Source organism: Carassius gibelio, chromosome B18, assembly GCF_023724105.1.
Source record: "Carassius gibelio isolate Cgi1373 ecotype wild population from Czech Republic chromosome B18, carGib1.2-hapl.c, whole genome shotgun sequence".
In the NCBI taxonomy this organism is placed as follows: Eukaryota; Metazoa; Chordata; class Actinopteri; order Cypriniformes; family Cyprinidae; genus Carassius; species Carassius gibelio.
Window position 1 is genome coordinate 19,366,962 of NC_068413.1, and position 20,408 is coordinate 19,387,369.

The following is a 20,408-nucleotide window of genomic DNA, read 5'->3' on the forward strand; positions in this document are numbered from 1 at the left end:
CTCAAACACGCTCAGACCTTTCAGTCCAGCAAACCGCTCCCTCTGTCTCTCTCTCACACACGCACACAGCCGCAAGCGAACGACTGTAATCCACTGATCTGTCCTCCACAGCAGCGTATGCAGAGCAGGAGCAGAGAGAACCAGATCCACACCGCCTTCATGCAGCGCTACATACTTCCTCTCCTCCTCATCCTCGGGGTGAGGGATGGACTCGGGACCCCTCTGACATCCAGCCCTGGCCCTACCGAGGCCCCCAGCGCCCCGCCGGACCCCTGCGAGGGCAGACCTTGTCTGAACGGAGGCGTCTGTAGTCGAGTGGGAGAGATGGAGGAGAGTCCGAGCACACAGATGCAGACTGACTTCTGGGCTTACACCTGCATCTGTGGACAGGGCTTCACGGGACAGAACTGTGAGGTGAGAGCAGAGCCGCGTCGGTGTGAATAAACCATCATAATTGCATTTCTGTCAAAAGTCTGCAGAAGCTCATGTGCTGTCGGTGAGATGTGATGGAGAGTGCTGTGTTGCTGTGGCAACAGATAGGAAAAGAGGAGAGGCGGCTCTGAGTGTGTGTGTGTGTGTGTGTGTGAGAGGTAAAGATCACAGCATTAATGTTTGTCTTGCAGTTAGATATGTGTATCTGAGGTATGTGCAGTGTATTGCTACACAAAACAGCAGAAAACATTCTCAGTCTGACACCATTTTGATTCACATCGCAAGTATCCAGCGTTGACCTCCTTGCATGCATTTTGTTTTATAAGAAACCACTATGGGGTTTTCTGTGATGGGTGATGCAAGCTTTATTACAATCTCTAGTTAGGAGCATTTGGATCAGTAAAAAAAATAAACAAATCTTTAATTGATATATTTCTTGTTTTGCATGACAATATATACTTAACCAATAAACATTTACATTAAAATAATAATAATAAATATGCTAATAAAAATGAGTTACTTTCAAAATTGTTTTCACAGAAAAATTTCATTAAAATATTTTTATTTCTGCATAAGATTTTTTTCTTCTTAGTAAAAAAATTAACCTTTCCAAATATTAATTTTATGCAGAAAACAAGAAAATTCTACAATTAGATGTATCCAAAGAAAGTCAATTGTTTATATATGTGTTTGTGTGTGTGTGTGTGTAAATAGTTAACTCAAACAATATTAATTTTAACTGCAATAGTCATAATAGTTACTATAGTGAAAGTGACTTGACATACAGCCAAGTATGGTGACCCATACTCGGAATTTGTGCTCTGCAGTTAACCCATACAAAGTGCACACACACACCGTGAACACACTCCGGTGCAGTGGGCAGCCATTTATGCACCGGCACCCAGGGAGCAGTTTTGGATTCGGTGCCTTGCTCAAGGGCACCTCAGTCGTGGTATTGAAGGTGGAGAGAGCACTGTACATGCACTCCCTCCACCTACAATTCCTGCCGGCCCGAGACTCGAACTCACAACCCTTTGATTGAGAGTCCAAATCTCTAACCATTAGGCCATGACTATAAAATAAAATTAAAAATAAAATTAAAAATAAAAATAAAATATATTTTTCAAAAATTAACCTTATTTTATTTTAGATAACACTTTTTAATTTATGTTTAGTTAAGCTGATTTATTAAAATAACCAAAACTGCATAAACTAAATCTAGTAAATAAAATGACTGTAAACTATATAGACATATTTAAAGCCGCAGTAGGTAACTTTTGCAAGACGCAAGCAGTTCTGTTTATTAACTGCTAGAGCATCAAAAGTTACCGACTGCAGCCTTTAAAAGGGAAAACAAAAATGTCCAAAAAATTAATTAAAACAAACAAACAAACAAAAAACTAATTATATATACAGGTGCTGGTCATATAATTATAATATCATCAAAAAGTTTATTTCGCTAATTCCATTAAAAAAGTGAAATTTGTTTATTATATTCATGCATTACACACAGACTGATACATTTCAAATGTTCTTTTAATTATTTTTAATTTGATGATTATAACTGACAACTAAGGAAAATCCCAAATTCAGTATCTCAAAAAATTTGAATATTGTGAAAAGGTTCAATATTGAAGACACCTGGTGCCAAACTCTAATCAACTAATTAACTCAAAACACATGCAAAGCCTTTAAATGCTGACTTGACAGTTGTCCAAAAGATGACCATTGACACAAAAGTTCATTGCAAAAGAGGCTGGGTTTTCACAGAGCTCTGTGTCCAAGCACATTAATAGAAAGGTGAAGGGAAGGAAAAGATGTGATAGAAAAAAAGTGTACAAGCAATAGGGATAACCGCATTCTGGAGAGGATTGTGAAACAAAACCCATTAAAAATGTGGGGGAGATTCACAAAGAGTGAACTGCAGCTGGAGTCAGTGCTTCAAGAACCACTACTCACAGACGAATGCAAGACATGGGTTTCAGCTGTCGCAACGAGGCACACAATCTACGTTTCTTGAGGTCCAGTGAAGTTTTTACAGTCAGTGATGGTTTGTGGTGCCATGTCATCTGCTGGTGTTGGTCCACTGTGTTTTCTGAGGTCCAAGGTCAATGCAGCCGTATACCAGGAAGTTTTAGAGCACTTTATGCTTCCTGCTGCTGACCAACTTTATGGAGATGCAGATTTCATTTTCCAACAGGCTACCGGTACCTGGTTTAAGACCATGGTATCCCTGTTCTTAATTGGCTGGCAAACTCGCCTGACCTTAACCCCATAGAAAATCTATGAGGTATTGTGAAGAGGAAGATGTGACATGCCAGACCCAAGAATGCAGAAGAGCTGAGCTGAGTTTAAGTTATATTAAAATTTTCTGAGATACTGATTTGGGATTTTCCTTAGTTGTCCGTTATAATAATCAAAATTAAAAGAAATAAATTAACTTTTTGATAATATTCTAATTATATGACAAGCACCTGTATATGTATATATATATACTAGTGCTGTCAAACGATTAAACGCGATCTTATACATCTAAAATAAGTTTTTATATAAATAAACACACACACACACGCATGTATGTAGCTATATATTTAAGAAAATATGTTATGTTTATATATTTAATATATTTATGTTATATAATTGATATGAATATAAATATATGCAAGGAAATACATTCAAAATATATGCTGTATGTGTGGTTCTTTATATATACATAATAAACATACACAGTACTGAACATACTAGGGTTGCAACGAATCCAGGATTCGGATTCGGATTCGGCTGAATATTGGGCTTTTGGATGGGGTTTGGTTTCGGCCGAACATTAGATTTTTTTTCCACCGAACCCAACCCTAGGCTTGCGCTACACTGGTCGACGTCACACGGCTGTTGATTACGTGATGATGTTTACATGAGGACCGTTCTGTAGCAATACAGAGCCAGTCACATTGGGCGCTGAAGTGGAGATAAGCGTTTTTCTCGGTGAGCCTTTGATTCCTCTTAGAGAGGACCCCCTTCAGTGGGGGAAGACAAAAATGGCAAAGATCAACCTTTCTGTGCCACCAACATCTGTGCCAAGTGAAAGACTTTTCAGTACTGCTGGGGACATTCATTTCCACACTCGCAACCGGCTGTCACCTGTTAATGCAGAGCGTCTTGTTTTATTGAAAGGAAACTCTCATTTCATGTGAAAGGTTAGAGGTTTTACATTAATTTAATTATGACGCAGGAGATGTGTGTGATCCTCCGTAATATTTTTCGTAATATTTGGCTACTGTTCTAATCGTAGCCTAGCCTAGTGTTTTTTTTTTTTTTTTTTTTTTTTTACATTTAAAATAAATTGAAAAATACACTTCTGTGTATCCCTAGTACATACACATATATGATGTAAACAAACACTTTTCTTTTAGATGCAATTTATCGCGATTATTCACTTGAAAGCACTAAATATAATGCTAAATTGTATTTATTTATTTTGCAGCTCATAGATATGCTTAAATTCCCTTAGGGAAAGGGTGAGGGTTTTAACCATAGATTTGTTCTTTATTGGCTGTAGACGCATCAGAGTTTAATACACTATTGGGAACAAAGCCTGAATGTGAGTAGCACAGCTAGACACAGTTAGGGCTTCTGACCTAAATAACACCAAAGCTTTGCTGGACCCAGAGCAGGGATCCACAGAAGAGCTGTCTCACTGTGTGCGCATGTATATTCACTGGACAACAGGTGGCACTCATGAAGTTAAGACATTGTGTGTGGTGGCATCTCATGCATCTCTCTGCATGGTTTCTGTGTGTATCCCGAGCGTCCTGTCCTTTCCTCAACCTTAGTTAAAGCTTGCATCTAAACCTGTGTCCTGCAACGTCATACTGCTCCTTTACATCTCCCCCAGTGCAGCCAGAAAGGATGCTGCTTCGTGATTGGTTTATGCACTGACAAGATTCACCATGATTGGTCGACAAGGCTTGACGTCATTGTGATGTCACTCAGTGTTCCATTTCTCCAGGCAAGGCTGGTGTTCTTCAGTTGCCCTATAATGAGACAGCCATTTTTCCGAACTTCATTAACTGCTGCTGATGTGACTGGATGTATGTGATGCAGCAGAATCACATTTTTTGTTAAATTACTTTTTGTGAACTCTGAGAAAGAGATGATTTGGAATCATTTGATGTAAGTTAGTAGCCTTTTTGCCCTTGAGGAGCTCACTTGACCTCTTAACCAGCATGACGCAAAGTGATTGTGTGTGAGTCACCTGTCCTTTCTGAGAACTCGTGTTTAGAAGGAGAAGGATGTATGTGTTTTTGGATTTGAACAGTCACTTTTTTACTAAAGTAGGTGGATGCATACTAAACCGTAGATCTGTTTGTCATATCTCCATGGATGCCTATTTTAAGGGTCGTCATGTTTTTTTTTTTTTTTTGTCTTTTTTTCTCTTTGGTCTTTCGGGTTTGATTCCAGCTTGTTAAGCAGCAAGGGGAATTCATTAATATTAAAGAGAGAGCTGGACTGACCAATGTTTCTACAAAGATTTTGTCTTTTAAAAATTGAAGACTCACACTAGCTGTATGGAGAATTGTAAGCATGTAAGAGAGGGAGTCTCATTAAATTAGGGATTTGTGGGTAGAATGAATTCTCATTAAAATGAGAATGGAAGGGGTAAAAAGATAGATAGATTCAAAGATAGATAGATACAAAGATAGATAGATACAAAGGGAGATATTTAGGAGAGAATAATGCACACTGCTCTTTTCCATTCACAGAAAGTGCACTAAAAACACAGAAAACGTCATCCACAAAATGTGTTTCTAAAGTCATATTATAGCTTTGTTTGAGGAACATGATCTTGAAGCACTAAATTTAAAAGTGCACAAATTAGAGTGATATTTAAAATTGGTTTCAACGATGATTTGAAATTAAGTGGTCAAATGAATAATGTCAAATTAAGTACTTTTGTGATGCTTTTGGAGCTTCACGATGGAGCTCCGCACATGACATGCAGGGGGAAAATTGTAAATCGTGCACACAGCATAATAATTAGTTCCCTCATTTTACTAAGTTGTGCACACAAATTACTAACTCATTGCATCAGTTTAAATAAATTGTGTGCATGGCACAGTATAATAATTTGTTCACTCGATTTGATTCAACTAAAACATTGCCACAATTTAGTAATGTTGTCTATGTGATTTAGTAAAACGAGGGAACAAATTTTGTTGTGCACACAATTTAGTAAAACAAAGAACAAATTATTATATTGTGCACGCAATACAATATGGAGCTCCATATTGCACAGCACACATTACCACTCAGAGTGCACCCTAGACATTCTGATAAACATCTTCATTATTATTATTTTTTTTTCAGAACTGCATGATATACAGTCGCAATTGTGTGGTATAAAGTCCGAATTGCAATATATAAACTCACAATTTTAACTTTTTTCCTCCAAATTTGGAGTTTATGTATCATTGCTAATATAATTATTAAAGTAATTTCAAGTTACATTCAGAATTGTGTGATATAAACTTTTTTCACTCACAATTGGACTTCATAACAAGTAATTTCGAGTTTATATGTCAGAATTATGAAAAAAGTCATAACTGCGCGTTTATTTCTCGCAATTGTGAGTTGCTGTTTGTTTTTACTCAAAATTGTTTATATATATATATATATATATATATATATATATATATATATATATATATATATATATATATATATATCCCACAATTCTGACTTTAACTCTTACTTCCTCATGTTAAACATGAGTAGTTTCAAGAAAATCCTATTAAACAGATGCCAAGTCTAATTCAACAGAATTTAGATCAAAAACCATGCATTACCGGTACGTTAAGACGAACATCACATTCTAAGAGCTTCTGGGAAAGTAGCTATTTGTTATAATGATGTTGAATGGGGAAAATTGATCTTGCCTATTTAGTCTTGCCTCATTTAGAAACACAAGTCAATTTTTCTAAAGAAACTGTAATTCGGCAGCTCTTCTGCACTGATTTGGCCTCATCTGGATGGGTAATTGGTGGCACATCTGCTCTTTCTACCTGCCTTTCAGACCGTGCTGCATTAATAAATGTCACTGCCAGTGATGTATGGCTTTGAGTGCATCTTTGTGTGTTATTATGTAGCCATGGCATTGAATAAAACTGCCTTCTGCATTAAAACCCCAGAGAAAGATTTTCCACTTCTGCATCAGATAGCGCTAATGAGTTGAATCTCATTTCGTTCGACCTTTAATGTAAGTAAACACGAATCCTTTGTGGCCCGTGCTGCTATAAACAACTTTTATTTTTTCTGATGCAACTCCAAGTATTTTTATTTCTCTGTTAACTGTGTCCTCCGTCTGCAGACTGGTTAATATTCATTCAGGCCATCCTCTGATGTTTAGTGGTTATGAGCCAATCACACTTTCATTTCCATTTCACTCTTGGCCTTTGATGATATTCATAAAGTATGAGTGCAAACGTTGCTTGAAAGACACTTTCATAAATGAAAACCATCCCTTTTCTCAAAGAAAACTGGAGAATTCTTTAATTCATAATCATCATACAGTTGAATGATGAGACATGAGCTGTCACACGCACTCTCTCTCACTTTCTCTATTAATAGTGAGTGGGAATGGCAGTGGGTTTTCAAGCTGTGTGTGTGTGTGTTAGAAATATTCTGTTCTTTCTGTGCTCTTTCCTGAACACACGAACATGTGCACACCTACACATTGTTCTTTTTGAGTGGATTTGTGATTATGCTTTGAGAAAGTGCCAAGCTGTCCAGGTCAACAGGAACTGTACAAATACATAATTACCTGTCCATAAACAACAATACAAGTGTCACATGTGCAAGATGCTCCAACCTCACTCACATTTCTCTCCGAATAATGTCCCACCTATAAATGTGTCCCACGGCTTGAGACCAAATCAAGGACCAATCCTGATTTTAAAGATATTTAGTGATTACACTGCTTTGAAAACACTGGATCTCTGCCACGAAACAACAATAATATATGTATACCATATATATATTTTTTTCTAATATGCAATTTGTAATATTTTTAACAATAATCTAAGTGAAAAGTTTTTTGGTTTATATCATAGAAATGTGGAGAACCATGCATTTTCAAAAAAAAAAAAAAAAAAAAAAATTCATACACAATGGATATTAAAAGTACTTTACATAAAATAATCGTTACAAGATAACAATCCCAGCAATAAAAACAAGGAATTTAAAAACTTTTACAATTGTTTACATTTGGATTTAAAATGAATGGAAACAGTTAAGAAAAGAAAATGATTATATATAAAATGAGACCGTGGACGATTTTGTATTTTGTATTTTTTTTATTTATACATCATCTGAAAGCTGGATAAATCATGTATGGTTTGTTAGAATATGACAATATTTGACCAAGATATATGCATAGAGATGCAACTATATTACTATATTTATTTGAAAATCTGGAATCTGGAATCTGAGGGTGCAAAAAATTCAAATATTAAGAAAAATGCCTGTAAAATGAAGTTCTTAGCAATTCATACTACTAATCAAAAATTACATTGTGATATGTTTACGGTAGTACATTTATAAAATATCATAATGAAACATGATCTTTACTTAATATCCTAATGATTTTCGGCATAAAAGATACATTTATCATTTTGACCCATACAATGTATTGTTGAATATTATATATCATGCCCATGCTACTAATGACTGGTTATAAAATTAAAAAGTCTTATGCATATTCTTAATAAAACTATTTAAGTAGAAAAGTGCTCACCCTTTTCAAGTTTGCACCCATGAGTTGTTATTAATGTCCAAGGAGACATTTCAGCACGATTTAGAAGCAATTTGACCTTTAAAAATAGGGAAAGCGAATAAGTGATGATCTTTGCTGAAAGATGACGTGTAGCTAACCTTTTGGGCTTTTGAAAGGTTTTTGAAATACTCTCTTCAGTCGCAGTGAAAGAAAATTAAACATTGTCTCTATTGGATAAATATCTTGGGTTAAAACCAGTCCACAGCTCTTCACATTAGAGGAGGCTCTCTGTTCAAATCAGACTGAAGAGGTCAAAGGTCAGGGATGTGTTAGTGTCAGTGAGAGCAGATCTGGTGAGATATCTGGAGTTGGGAATTGTGAGAGTTTGATACTGTAAATGATTCATCCATTGCTTCGCAATTTGAAGGTATTTTCCTCACCCATGACCTTTTCTTCTCCCCACACTATTTCTGCTTCCTTTTTCAGCCGCCCGACCTTTTTCTCATTGTAGGCCTCCTGGCCTTTTTAATATCCCCCATCAGTAGACTGTGATGCAGGGAGAGATCCTGTAAATGAGTTCTTTAGGACCCAGATTCATAATAATACATGGGTGGCCTATAACAAGATATCGAAATAGTTTCAAGAGAAAAAAAAATCCCTTAAAGAGTTAGTTCAACCAAAAAATAAAATAAAAAATAATTAACATTCGGTCATCATTTACTCAACGTCATTTGTTTCTTTCTTCTGCTGAACACAAAATATGGTAGCCGTTTATTTCCATAATAATTTTTTTTCCCATTTGGATACGGTCAACTGAAAACTCTTTCAAATCAAATGGATAGTAATTTATTCACAAATGGTAAATCTAAATTAACATGACCTACTTGAACATGGAAAATCCTATCCTAACAATGCAAGATTATTTGGTTATTATTATGTGCATTTACAGTAGGTTAGTTTTAAGAAGAGAACTGTGACCCAATTTTTGGTCACAAACAAACCCACTGAGAAGCACTGATTTAGAGCAGCAGGGGGAAAAAAACGTACTGATTCCTAATTCATTGGATAAAACCTGCCCCACTATGCGTTAGTTTAAAATATCATCATTTTTAAATAAATCTGAATTTGTTATGAACACAAATGTATAATTTCATGTCTTAAGCTAAAATTACTAGTATGGACAATAATTGAATACTTCATATTGATTGATATGATGTGTATCTTTACTTGTTTATACATATAAAAATAATAATAATAATAATAAATCAACTGCTGCAGGTGTTAAAGCTGGACTCGATGAACAGTGACACTGCATGTTAATTTAAAAACATTTAAAAACACAGTATGTCACTTTTTATATTTATGTTTTTCATCTGATGTGAAAGCATAATTGTGGCTGGTGAGACATGTAGCTCTCAACACGTGCAGCAGAAGTACTGTAGTGCACTTCAGATGCGCCTCTGTGATTTTCACATTTGAGTTGATTAGCTTAATAACGGGGCTCGAGGACAGATGTGAAGAAGGACATAACATCTCAAATTCTCTGCAACCTAAAAGGGCTAAGTTACACTTTATTTCCACCATTAATATTTACAGTTGATGAATTTTCAACCCAGGCTCATATGAAAACATCACTCTACAGACCTTTACATCTACATGCATTTCACTGCAGTTCCTGAAATGATCACTAGTAGCAGTAACAAATCATAAAGGTTCATTCCTTTTCACACAAATCATGTTGGCAGATTAATAAACACACTAATTTTGTGCAGTTTTACCATAGTGCATGATTTGTAAACTGAAATATTTTGGCATCTGTGTTGCATATCCAGCTCCATATGTAAGGATTTAGTAAACTTGCTTGTTAGCGCACCTGGTATAGCATTAGCCTTGTGACACAAAGCACTCGGGTACAAGTTCTGTGAATCACAATAAAAGAACACAAAGTCTTGTTTAAGCAAGCTAACATGGCATCAGCAAATGTGTTTTTATCTCAGGTTTGCTCTTGTTGACACTATTTTAAGGCCAGGTTTAATGTAGAATTTCAAATGCAGCAGAGCATTAACCATTTAGCACCACTCAACGAATTTAATTTAATTACATACAGCATTGTAATAAAACATTGTCAGATTCACTTCTACTTGTCTCAGATAAACCTGAACATACTTTTATTGTCACTTTTAATGTGACACAAAACATGCAATTTATTTATTTTTTTTCAATGAATGACGGTTTGTAAAAGTTACAGTAATTACAAACAAGTTTTTGTAATGTTGGGCCTGATAATGTTGATTCGATTGATTCAGTACTACAGAGAAGTTCTTATATATAAGGAGAAGCTATTTCAACTCAGCGGCCATATGTTGTTGATTATCCTTAATATCATCTATTATCCAGCAGAAGCATTTTAGGTTAGATTACTTATGTAATGCCAGCACACACAGTATGGAGTATGAACAGCTTACAGATGAACACATGCACAAATATGGCACATATAATTCCTACTTTATCTCTTGGGAAGAAGGCATGTCCCTGGCAAAGGAAATGGAGCATAATCAGAGTAATTGGATCAATATCACGACATAATTGTAAGATAAAAGAATTAGCACTGTAGATTTTGGTGCAGGTGTTCCTGCGGGCAGAGCAGGACGGCTCTATTGCTATTGTTCATTTTTATAACAGCGCTCGTCTGTGCTTTCAGTATATTAATTGCTCTCAGTTCTCAGTCTTCAGGCCATGTGATTGTTAGTCGATAGATGTTTGCCTGAAATGAAAGCTGGATCGTTCGCTGCTGTTTTGTGCGACTGGAGCAATTTAAAATGTTTGATAATATGATGCAGTTTTCATCTCTCATACTTGTTGTTTTTATCGGGTGCAGTTTTTTGCAGATCCATGCGCCAGCAGCCCCTGTCTCCATGGCAACTGTAGCCAGGACACCGAGGGGGATGGGTTTGCGTGCGAGTGCAGCGAGGGTTACAGTGGGGTCCAGTGTGACCTGCCTACCTTGACCTTTGACCTGTCCGAGTCCACCTGGGACCTCGCCGAGAGCCTCGCCCCGGAACATGCCACGCCTGCCACACCTGCGACCACCACTCAAGTGTTCCAGCCAACCACAGTCCCCACCAGCACTCAAGCTCCGCCCACCCTGGAGCCGTGGAGACCCAAACCGGGTCAGAAATTGGTGGAGATACTGTGGGAGGAACAGCAGGTGAGCAGGTGTGCGTTTGTGTGAGCCCGGTGTGTCATGACGGCTGGGTTCCTCCTGTATGTAGCTTATTTTGTGCGGGTGTGTGTTGAAGATTACTGATGAAGCCGAATGTGTGAGTACCGCCGGAGGTGAGTCTGCAGGAATGATGACCGTTTCCATGGAGGTCGCCGAGGAAACAGCTGTGAAGTAAGAAACTCTCTCAAGTCCTATTTTTCTTGGAAAGATATATATTAAAATAAGAGAGTTGGGGGCTTTCAGTTTTTTGTAGCATATATGGATATTTCTAGCCATTAACTATTGCAAAATAAAACATAATAAAAATAATTTTACAAATATATAAATATTAAATAAATAATATATAAAAATGTTACAAATATTGATGGAACTATAATTAATCAGTTGTATAGATTATCTGTTTAATTGATTATATAATTATGCATTTAAACCACAGTCATGCTTTTGGAGTACATTGAAAATCTTACCATATAATTTCCAAATACTTTATATATATAAAATGTAATAAAACGAACAATTAAATATTACAATATCAAATACATAAATTATTATTTTACATCCATTATACATTTAAAACACTGAAATACACTGACAATTTTACCATATAATTTCAAAGTACTTTTCATATGATTTTTGGCCAGTAATGACAGATAAATCTATATTTTTGATCATATGAATTATTGAAAAAGCTTTAATATAGTAAATTTCAGAAAATTATACAATATACATTAGGCTCTCACATTTATGGAAGAATAAAAGTCCAAGCATATCTTGTTCTTATCGTTGTTCCCATTGTACAGTTTGCTACATAATTTTCCTGACTTTAGTTCATTGACATACTGGCATGTGACTGATTTTGATGAGATCTGTGTGTGTGTGTGTAGGTTGGTGGGTAATGTGAGTGGATCTGCTGTGCTGTGGCGTGTAGGAGAGGCTGGTTATGAGCAGTGCTCGGTTGCAGATGGTACAATCATGTGGTTTCAGCAGAGCTTAGATGGCCTGGTGCTCCCTGACCAGTCCATGCCCTTTGGAGAAAACTACTTCATCAGTAAGTGTGTTTTTCAAACATATGTATGTGCTTGCAACATGGAGGATTATATAAATAAATATCAGAGATTTTGGTCCATATTGACATGATAGCATCATGCAGTTGCTGCAGATTTGTCGGCTGCACATCCATGATGCAAATCTCCCGTTCCACCACATCCCAAAGCTGCTCTACTTGACTGAGATCTGGTGACTGTGGAGGCCATTTGAGTAAAGTGAACTCATTGTCATGTTCAAGAAACCAGTTGATGACCAGAGATGATCTGAACTTTGTGATATGGTTTATGGAAGTAGCCATCAGAAGATGGGTACACTGTAGTCATAAAGGGATACACATGGTCAGCATCAATACTCAGGTAGGCTGTGGCGTTTAAATGATGCTCAATTGGTACTAAGGGCTCCAAAGTGTGCCAATAAAATGTCCCCCACACTATTACACCACCAGCAGCAGCCTGAATCATTGAGACAAGGCAGGAAGGATCCATGCATTCATGTTCTTTATGCCAAATTCTGACTCTACCATCTGAATGTTGCAGCAGAAATAGAGACTCATCAGACCACGCAACATTTTCCCAACTTCCCAACTTTCCACGCAACTTCAGCAAGTCTTCACCACATTTAGATGCCTAAATGCAATGAGTTGCTGCCATGTGATTGGCTGATTAGCAATTTGTGCAGTTGAACAGGTGTACCTAATAAAGTTGCCGGTGAATGTACATATATATATATACAGGTATATCCCAATTTTTAAATCAAGTAATTCCTTATACATATATATATATATATATATATATATATATATATATATATATATATATATATATATATATATATATATATATATATATATATATATATATATATACACATATACACACACACACACACACACACACAAACACACACAGTATGAGAAATCCGTGCTTCAAATTGGGACTTTGCCTTTGAAACATCCTTGAGCATAATGTCTGTTTCCAACTTGTTTGCAATTCAGAGTTTTTCCAGACACATTGATGAGTCTTTTATTTGACCCTGTCTGGTTCTGTGAGCCAAACAATGTCTGTCCTTGAGGCATTGCTATGTGTTTGTGTGTGTGTGTGTGTGTGTGTGTGTGTGTGTGTGTGCGTGCATGTGCGTGTGTGTGTGCGTGTGTGTGCATGTCTGTTTATGTCTGAGAGGGAGAAAGAAGACGCTGTTGTTGTCATAGCAGTTATTAACTGTTGTTGTCATAGCGTGTTATAAAATATCAGGTCCTGAGCCTAAAAGGAAATTGTGTTTTGTAGGTTTATAGTTGAGTAAAAAATATTACAATTTTATGACATGGATTTGCTTTGGGAAAAGGGTAACTCTTTATTACAATTGTGGATTTCTTTTTGTCTCTCTCTAGGTGTGCTGCATGTTGGTGCACCCTCTGGTCCGGAGGTCACTTTGAGGCTGCATCTCAATGTAAAAACCAATAACTGTGTGGAGCCCGGCAGTGGATTCAGCGACCCACAATGCTCTGGGAAAGGAAAATGCATCACCCAGTCCTCTGTGGTAATGATCTCAGATCATAATAAGTGTTATTCCTTCTCATATTTTCTCTTTTTGAAGAACTTAAAGGACCAGCATTACAACCCTGGATCTGTGCTTTTCAAAATGTTGATATAATATTTATGTTTGTGGGCTTTCTGTGAAGATTTGATGATGTGTGCTTAAATGTGAAACACAGGCCACGTTTTACTGCCAGTGTGATGATGGGTATTCTGGGATCTTCTGTGAGGAGTTTGACGCCTGTCACCTGAAGCCCTGCGAAAACAACGGCACCTGTGCTGACCTCAAACAGAGAGATGAAGGACAAAACTACTCCTGTACCTGCCAGCCAGGTGTGTGAGCTTATGTGTGTTTGAGGGTTTCTCAGGAAACTGTGTCAGGACATGGCTGAATTACTATGATAGGATTAACAGGGTTTTGATCTTAGTTATTAGCATTAGCATTATTTGTTTTTTGACTGGAATATCACATTTGCATATCCCTATTCATCAGTGAGATACAGGTGCTGGTCATATAATTAGAATATCATCAGAAAGTAGATTTATTTCACTAATTCCATTTTATATATATATATATATATATATATATATATATATATATATATATATATATATATATATATATATATATATATATATATATATATAATTTTGATGATTATAACTGACAACTATGGAAAATCCCAAATTCAGTATCTCAGAAAATGTGAATATTGTAAAGAGGTTCAATATTGAAGACACCTGTGGCCACACTCTAATCAGCTAATTAACTCAAAACACCTGCAAAGGCCTTTAAATGGTCTCTCAGTCTAGTTCTGTAGGCTACGCAATCATGGGGAAGACTGCTGACGACCATTGACGCCCTGCACAAGGAGGACAAGACACAAAAGGTCATTGCAAAAGAGGCTGGCTGTTCACAGAGCTCTGAGTCCAAGCACATTAATAGAAAAGTGAAGGGAAGGGAAAGTTTACAAGCAATAGGGATAACTGCACCCTGGAGAGGATTGTGAAACAAAACCCATTCAAAAATGTGGGGGAGATTCACAAAGAGTGGACTGCAGCTGGAGTCAGTGCTTCAAGAATCACTACGCACAGATGTATGCAAGACATGGCTTTCAGCTGTCGCATTCCTTGTGTCAAGCCACTGTTGAACAACAGACAGCGTCAGAAGTGTCTCGCTTAAAAAAGGACTGGACTGCTGCTGAGAGATCCAAAGTTATGTTCTCTGATGAAAGTAATTTTTGCATTTCCTTTGGAAATCAGGGTCCCAGAATCTGGAGGAAGAGAGGAGAGGCACACAATCCACGTTGCTTGAGGTCCAGTGTAAAGTTTCCACAGTCAGTGATGGTTTGTGGTGCCATGTCTTCTGCTTGTGTTGGTTCACTGTGTTTTCTGAGGTCCAAGGTCAACGCAGCCATATACCAGGAAGTTTTTTCAATTCATGCTTCCTGCTGCTGAACGACTTTATGGAGATGCAGATTTCATTTTCCAATAGGACTTGGGACCTGCACCCAGTGCCAAAGCTACTGGTACCTGGTTTAAGGACCATGGTATCACTGTTCTTAATTGGCCAGCAAACTCGCCTGACCTTAACCCCACAGAAAATCTAAAGAGAACATGTCATTCACTTCTTCGTCTGAAGCTTGTGTCCGAAGCATGGCAGAAAGCTAGAGGACACAGTGTCTCTTACAGGGAATTAGGAATGGGAGGATAAAAGCAGAAGTTAAAAATTCCCAAAGGGAATGAGTTGATACCTAGGTATTTATCTGATTTGGACGAGAACGCTGCCTTGTCTGGATCACATTCCTTAGGTTCTGCTTACCCCTTTGTGACCCACGATTCCTCTTACCCCTGTCCGCTGGTGAGGGAGGAGCGCGAGTAGCGCTGTGCCCGTCTTTGATCCTCAGATCGAGACAGGCCAGGACCCCTATGTTGTTCGGGATCTGACCTGGACCTACCTGGAACGAAGGATCTGAAAGCAGCAGAGCGCGCATTCGTCTCACTGAACTTCTTGATCACTGTCTTAACGAAAATACCGAAACCTGAGCATCGAGAGGAAAGCCTTTTCTTTCTTCCCGATGTCTGCCAGGTTCATTCACAGATGTCTCTCTGCTACCACCATGGCTGCCATAATCCTGCCCATGGCCGAGGCGGCCTGCTTGGTAGCATGGTGTGACGAGTGGGGCGGGGCTGAGACCGTGGGAACGAGCGAGGCCGGTGGAGTGATTGGAGATGAGCAACACCTGCGACACTCACCGGTCTCGAGTCCCACGGAGGAGATGGAAGGATATAAAACAGGAGCGACGACAGTGAATGACGAGAGAGGACCAGGCCTGGGATTTATTTTATGTTTGCTTTTTATTTGTGCGCATCAGGCGTCTGTGAGGGGCTGATGCGCTGTTTTGTGTTTATTTTGTAATTAAAGTTTCATTTTGATTGTCTGCCGTTTCCCCCCTCCTTCTTCCAGATGAATATGAAGGTTTTATCATTACACATGGAGAGAGATCTGTGGTGCGGCGCGGCGCGGCGCAGCTCAGCTACCTGATCAGGAAAAAGGCCCTCGCCTCTATCCAGGTCTCCTAGCAGATCAGTCTGATAGTTAGTGAAGTGAATGAAAGTGACATTCAGCCAAGTATGGTGACCCATACTCAGAATTTGTGCTCTGCATTTAACCCATCCGAACTGCACACACACAGAGCAGTGAACAAACACACACACTGTGGACACACACCCCGGAGCAGTGCTTGAAGCACCACCATCGTGTGTAATAAAGCCACAGCCTGACCTGCTGCTGCGTATACCTTGCCATTTAAGCGAGATATATTTTTTTTAGGAGCTTAGATGGCAAGGAGGGAGATTTAGAGAGGATGTCTCCCCCGCAAAAAGAAAGCTCTTTCTACATGGGGCATTCTCTCTTAGCTGTTTTCGCGCATTGCCTCGATGTTGGCACAACTCTAATGCCGAAAACAATGGATGCGAGAATAAAACTGCCTCTTTAATTTTTTTTCGATCTCTTTATGGAGATCAGGCAGAAATGGAAGGCTCACCTGAGCTGGAGGGCTATGGTCAGAAAGATAACGCTCATTGAGGCAGCCTCACGCCGTCACCTTGTTAGTGCGCTTTCATGACAAGTCCAACTTTGTCGTGGCATGATCCATAACCTCCAACAGCTCTACATAAGCAGGGCAGGAGGATTGAGAAGGCTCAGCCTCACCTTCTTCACCATCCTCAAATATGTCCTGCTTTTCCTGGGTAAAAACCCAGCAGACAACTAACCTCAGTATCAGAAAGTATTAAAGATATAACATCATCCTCCCAAGGCTCTCTCTCACGAAAAGGAAAATCCCTCTCTAAACATTCAGACAGATCCACCTGAAATTCTCAAGAGCTCATTCCCCTCCGTGCCTCAGCTGCGGCAGGTCCTGAACCGCGGGAAGCAGATGGCTGCCTTTTTTTTTCAGTGCCTGTTTAGTCACGCACAGTAGTGACGTCAGAGGCTGTCGCCGACCAACTCGTTGGTGTTTTTTCAATGTATGCTTCAGACACGGGTCACGATGAGGTGTTCTCCTTAGCGCACCCTAGAGGACGCAGTTCGAAGTTCTTTCTTTTCTATTGGTCTTAAGTAATATTCTCATTTTCTGAGATAGTTTTTTTTTTTTTTTTTTACTCAAAACACCAAGCTTTCATTGCCAATACATTTGTTTCTTTGCTTTTTCCATCTCTTTAATAGTTCACTGTGGTGCACATACACAGCAGTGAACACCATGGCCACGGGAAGTGGGGGTGCTGAGGGTGCTGCAGCACCCCCTAGTGACGAGAGGGAGATAAAAAAAAATGTAGGCCTATTAAAATATTTGTAACGCGCTTGATAAATAACATTTATTTTTTTGGCAACAAGTGTGGGATCAGCTTTGACTAGCCAAGCAATTGTAAATAGTACTCTATAGTATTTTTGTAAGGTGGTGGGGATTGAGAGTATTATTTCATTTGTGTGTTCTTTGCATAATGGTTGTGGAGAACTGTTAAATAACGTTTTAATAGTCTGAGATTATTTCCTTGTGGTGTGCGTAAAAAGATTTTGGAGTTAATAGAGTTGTGTATGACATAAACGTGCAGTGACTCAAGCCAGCTGACCAAATCGATTGCATTGTTTTAGCGTTATTGTGAAGTTTGATTAATATTATATTTTGTTGTAATATTATTTGTTGTATCTAAATAAGTTGCATGTATGTATAGGCTATCTGAAATTGTAATGAAAGTAATTATTTCGTTTTCTTTCGATTATTAAACTATTATTTCTGATTCTGCTTCTGCTTCAGATTAATAGCGCATTGCGCATATCTGAGAACTGATGTCTGTGTGTTTCAGACCCTGGCTGGCTGTGCACTGAAGTGTATATAACAATAAAGTAGTAAATTTCAATGTATTTATTTTTAAAATGTATTTTAAATAGGCCTATAGGCTCATAGGTTTTTTGTCACAAAAAAAAAAAATATTCACAGCACCCCCTGTTCAAAATTACTTGCCGCGGCCCTGGTGAACGCACACACAGAGCAGTGGGCAGCCATTTATGCTGCAGCGCCCAGGGAGCAGTTGGGGGTTCGGTGCTTTGAGATCTGAATGTGCTTTTATTAATTGAAATACATTTAAATATGAACATGAAATAGTGCTGAGTATTTGCATAACAGGAATCTAGCAAGAAGCAATGTCTTATAAATTGTGTATATGCATGTGCTGTCTTGTGTCTGTTTTTGTGAATAATGGAGGTTAACCTTGGGCAGTGAACAGGGCTTTAATGCTCTAATAAAGCTTTAAATGGAAAGATAGGGCAGGGGAAGAAAATGAAAAAGGAAGAACAAAAAAGGGTTGCGCAAGAGACATTGAAGGTCAGGGATTTGTGACTTTGATCATATAAATGAAGATTATTTTAAGCCTGTTATTTAAAGCCCTCTAGAAGAAACAACTGTGCCTTTTTAAGAAATGCTGTCATGGACATGCTGATTGCAAGGCATATCTGTTAATGTCTAGTGGAAGTCACGCAAGCACATGAACAAACACTGTTTACCGTTTTTGTAAGCGGATTATGGAGAACACAGGGAGGCATAAATGATGTTAATTAGTGGTGTTGTAAGAAAAGCAGCCAGCCTGCTTTGGACAACTGATTCTTGTTGGTTTATAACTGAAGGCTTTGGTCAAGTTTTTTTTTTTTTTTTTCGCTCTGAAGGAAAATAACAGATTGTGTTTACTGCAATCATTTGTGTGTGTGAGAGTGAGTTTTTTTTTTTTTTTTCAACATTACAAGGAATAACTGTTTCCACAATGATAGGAAAACCTGAAATCACCAATATCCCCATGAGGAAAATGGCATGATGTCATAATGAAAATGTAAAAAATGCATAAAGGTTTTTGTGAGGGTTTTTAGTTCAATATAAATAGAGTGGAACTCAAAGGAAAGTAAAAAAAAAAGGACAGCTTCTGTAATATAGATTAACCGATATAGATCTTATGATAACCGATAACAATGCTGATTGTTTGTATATGTATGAAAACTGATATGCAAAATGTATATTTATTTTATGTTTTACTTTATATATCATGCAAGCACAATCAGTTCACTTGTTGTGTATACAGTAATTATACATTATCATTCATTGTCGGTGGATCCGATATTACAAAAACGATATTGAATTAAGGAAACCCATCGGTCACTTAAACCGATTATTGGTCATTGTCTACTTTGTATGATGCATTACAATATAATTTTTTTTTAGAACTGAGATAATGCAGTCTGTCTGTGTGCTTTGAAGGAGATCTTTGTCAGTCATTCAAGAATAGTAAAACACAAAAATCAACAACATGCCCACAAAAAGGAAAACATTTTAAAGGGGTCATATGATGCTTTTTAAAAGATCATTATTTTGTGTATTTGGTGTAACAGAATACAGTGTCCCTTTCAAATTACATGTTATCTGATATTACAAGACCGATAAAGGAAAAGTTATTATCGGTCACTAAAACCGATTATTGGTCAGTCTCTATGTATGATGCATTCAAATGTAATGTGTTTTTAATTTTGTATATGTTATGGAAAATGTAAATAATACTACACTCTGTGTGTGTGTTTTAGGTTTTGAGGGAGACCGATGTCAGTCATTGGTAGATCACTGTGTTTCTGGACCCTGCGGGAATGGAGCCACTTGCTCCAGCAGCCTAGAAGGACCTCACTGCTATTGTGCTGAAGGTACTTATTAATAGCCTGCTCTTATGAAATCATGTCTGACACGATCAAATCTGTTGTGTGCTTGTCTAAGTGTGTATTTTTGCAAGTGTATGTGTGCGTTAATCTTGAATCGTCCTGATTCAAGCTCTATTTCTGTTCCATCTCCTCTTGGTCTCTCTAAGTGTG

At 37.9% G+C, this 20,408-nt stretch overlaps 1 protein-coding gene across 1 annotated transcript in view; it reads left to right on the top strand.

Moving 5' to 3' along the window:
- LOC127976927 (delta and Notch-like epidermal growth factor-related receptor) overlaps nt 1–20,408 on the top strand; it is a 31,801-nt gene continuing 11,393 nt past the window's right edge. Inside the window, exons 1-7 of the mRNA XM_052581512.1 lie at nt 1–414; nt 11,079–11,408; nt 11,500–11,594; nt 12,308–12,471; nt 13,858–14,006; nt 14,182–14,335; nt 20,130–20,243. Coding sequence (XP_052437472.1) covers nt 118–414; nt 11,079–11,408; nt 11,500–11,594; nt 12,308–12,471; nt 13,858–14,006; nt 14,182–14,335; nt 20,130–20,243 — 1,303 coding nt within the window. The 5' untranslated portion in view covers nt 1–117. The remainder of the gene's footprint in view (nt 415–11,078; nt 11,409–11,499; nt 11,595–12,307; nt 12,472–13,857; nt 14,007–14,181; nt 14,336–20,129; nt 20,244–20,408) is intronic.